This window comes from Hydra vulgaris, chromosome 02, assembly GCF_038396675.1.
Source record: "Hydra vulgaris chromosome 02, alternate assembly HydraT2T_AEP".
Lineage (NCBI taxonomy): Eukaryota > Metazoa > Cnidaria > Hydrozoa > Anthoathecata > Hydridae > Hydra > Hydra vulgaris.
In genome coordinates this window covers 6,793,788-6,796,567 of record NC_088921.1, presented here as the reverse complement: position 1 = coordinate 6,796,567, position 2,780 = coordinate 6,793,788, and the positions used below count along the sequence as shown (strand labels likewise).

At 30.4% G+C, this 2,780-nt stretch overlaps 1 protein-coding gene across 1 annotated transcript; it reads right to left on the bottom strand.

The window, feature by feature from the left end:
• Window positions 1-1,585: 1,585 nt before the first annotated feature.
• On the bottom strand, window positions 1,586-2,077 carry LOC136075782 (ARL14 effector protein-like). Its single transcript, XM_065789219.1, has one exon. It carries the CDS (start codon window positions 2,075-2,077, stop codon window positions 1,586-1,588), a length of 492 nt encoding a protein of 163 aa, XP_065645291.1.
• Window positions 2,078-2,780: the final 703 nt, after the last annotated feature.

Below are 2,780 nucleotides of genomic sequence, written 5' to 3'. Positions count from 1 at the left end.
ATGGTTATTAATATCATCACTTGAAAGATAAAATATGTTTACACCTTTGAGGTTTTTTTGAGCCCATATAAACAGATCTTGTGGTGTGAGAATCTGATTTGTAATTGCTGCTCGTAGACTAGCTTTTGCTGCTTCTCTTTTTATAGTACTTCCTATTCCATCACATGGACTTTTTCCATGTGACGTAGCAAAGAAGTGATGCTCAGCATTTATTTGGTGATCTACAATGTGATAAATTAGGTTTATTAGACATTTATAGTTTTTATATTGTGACGCAGCACCATCACTGAAGTATTTAACTTTATTCACTGTGGGTAGTTTGATTTTGACCATAGGGAGCAACTTTGCAAGAAAACAATGGACTGCTGATTGGTCATGACAAAGATGGTCAGAAATTAAACAATAGCATTCACATTTAAGGAATGTGAATGCTATTGTTTAATTTCTGACCATCTTTTTCATCTTTATAATAAACAGCAAATGGGTGTAAGGTAGCTTGATCGGCTTGCCAGTAAAACCCTTGCATCTTGTACAAGAAAACTATAGTTTTCTGAAAAATCCATCAGAATAATGCAGGTATATTGGTCTAATGTTTGTTTTGCCTCTGATAAGTAGGAAGACTGTGCTTCTTTGATAAAGTGGTGGTGACAAAGGTCATACAAAGTTTCACCTAAAGTTTCAATAAATTCACTAATGCTTGTTTGGACTGTAATAAGTGCAGTTCGGTCAGTTAACACCCATTGTTTATATGTGATTTGATTATCAAAATCAAAATAATTCTTTTCAAAAACATTTCCTAAGTAGGTCTTCAAATTTATTATACCAGGGCAGTTGGAACATAGATGAAACATGCAGTTTCAACTATCTATATTACAAACACATACTTTCATTAAATCTTTGTAATATATTAAATGGCTATTAGGAAGAGCAGAGCACATCAACTTAGCATTTTGATGGTAAGAACATGCACAAACTGAGTGACTTCCACTACTATCAACAGTAAGGCACCACTCTGGCCTTAGTTCACAGAACTTGCTGAATCCAACTTTGTGTTCAGGGTATAACTTCTTAAATTTCAGATGAAGTTCTTTTAAACTAACTAATATTAAGCGTTTTTGTTTATGAACTTTAACATTATTTATACGCACAAAAACAAAGTCTTTTTTTCCTGGACATTGTCTAGTGTATTCGTCAGATTCATATATCTCAATGACTCTCTGCTTAACAATATCCTCCAAAAGATGTCTTCTTTAGCCTCAGGTTTAGCAAGTATTCCCTTTTCATTTTTCAGCTTTCTGGCTTTCTTAACAAGATGGTCTGAAACTGAAAATGCATTGCAAGTTTTTTTAATTGAACAACTATCAGGAGTTAATGTTAGTAACTGAACTTTTTCTTCATTCAAACTGATTTTTCCTTTTTCCTTTATTGCATCTAAAAGTTTGTCTAAATTATTACAGTTAATGCACTTTTGCTTTTTCTCAGATATTATTTCTTTTGGGTCTATATCCAATGCTGATGCAACTAAGTTTGTCTTACTTGTTTCCAGTTTTTTAACTTTTTGCTTTCCATATTCTAATTTGTCCATTTACTTACATTTTTTAGAGGAGATATTTCCAGTAAAGAAGCACTCATTTAAAACTGTCTTATTTAGGTCTGCAGAACTAAACTTCTCATCATCAACATCTAATTCTTCATCTTCTTGACTAAATTTTCCTGTAATTTGTTCAATTTTGAATTCATTCAAGCAGTTAGTGCAAAGTTTTTGACCAGGTTTGATCTTAAGTTGACTTGCTGTTAAAATATCGACTTTACACAATCCCTTAATAATTTTTTTCTTGTGGACTTTAAACGGATCACAGCAGTATTTTTGAAGCGCTTCATATCTAGAAATATAGGCTTTTTCATGGTGAAAACATATCTGCTCATTTAGTTCAAAAGTGTGTCCAATTCTTTGAATTAAAACTTCAACATCTGTGTTCACAATATCTTTTAGTTTTATTCTTCCAATCATTCTACAATAATACGTTTTGTCGCCATCTTCATTTAAAACTTTCCCCACACAACATTTCTCTGTCATTTTTTACTATTTTTTTATTTTTATTACTAATCTAAAAAGTTTAAAAAAGATATAAACATATTAAACCTCAAAGAAACTAACAAATATCAGACACTGATTACGACACTAATTATGTTATTATTATTAGTACAAATTAAGACATTATGTCATTAAAATGAAAACTGAATATATTCATTCACAGATAAATAAAAAATATACTACTGACATCCCTATGACTAATTATTAGACTATGACCTAAGGCTAGCTCATAGTCTAATCATAGTCCTTTTGAAAATATCATCACTCTCAAAAGGCTACAATCATGTCATAAGATAGAGTATAGGTCTTTAAAGTTTTTTTGGTGATTGTCTATATATAAAACCTCAACATTAAAAAGTTTCATAATTTATTTCAACTGTTTACGCTATTCTCTATGCCAGCATAGTCAATGTAGTTTATCGTAATTTTTAAAAAAAGTGATTTTTCAATAGGCTGCTGCATGTGCTAAATTTATTTTTAATGCATAATTTTGATTATTCTAACAAGTGGTGACCCTAAGTACACAAAGATAACAAAAAAATCCACTTTCTGTTAGTAAATATTAAACTGTAACACGTTAAAGTTCGAAAAAATATTTATAATGTTGCAATATTTAGCAACTTTAAGGTACAATAACTCAAAAACTGTAAAAAATCAGTCAAAAACAACTGCAATAATGGATTAT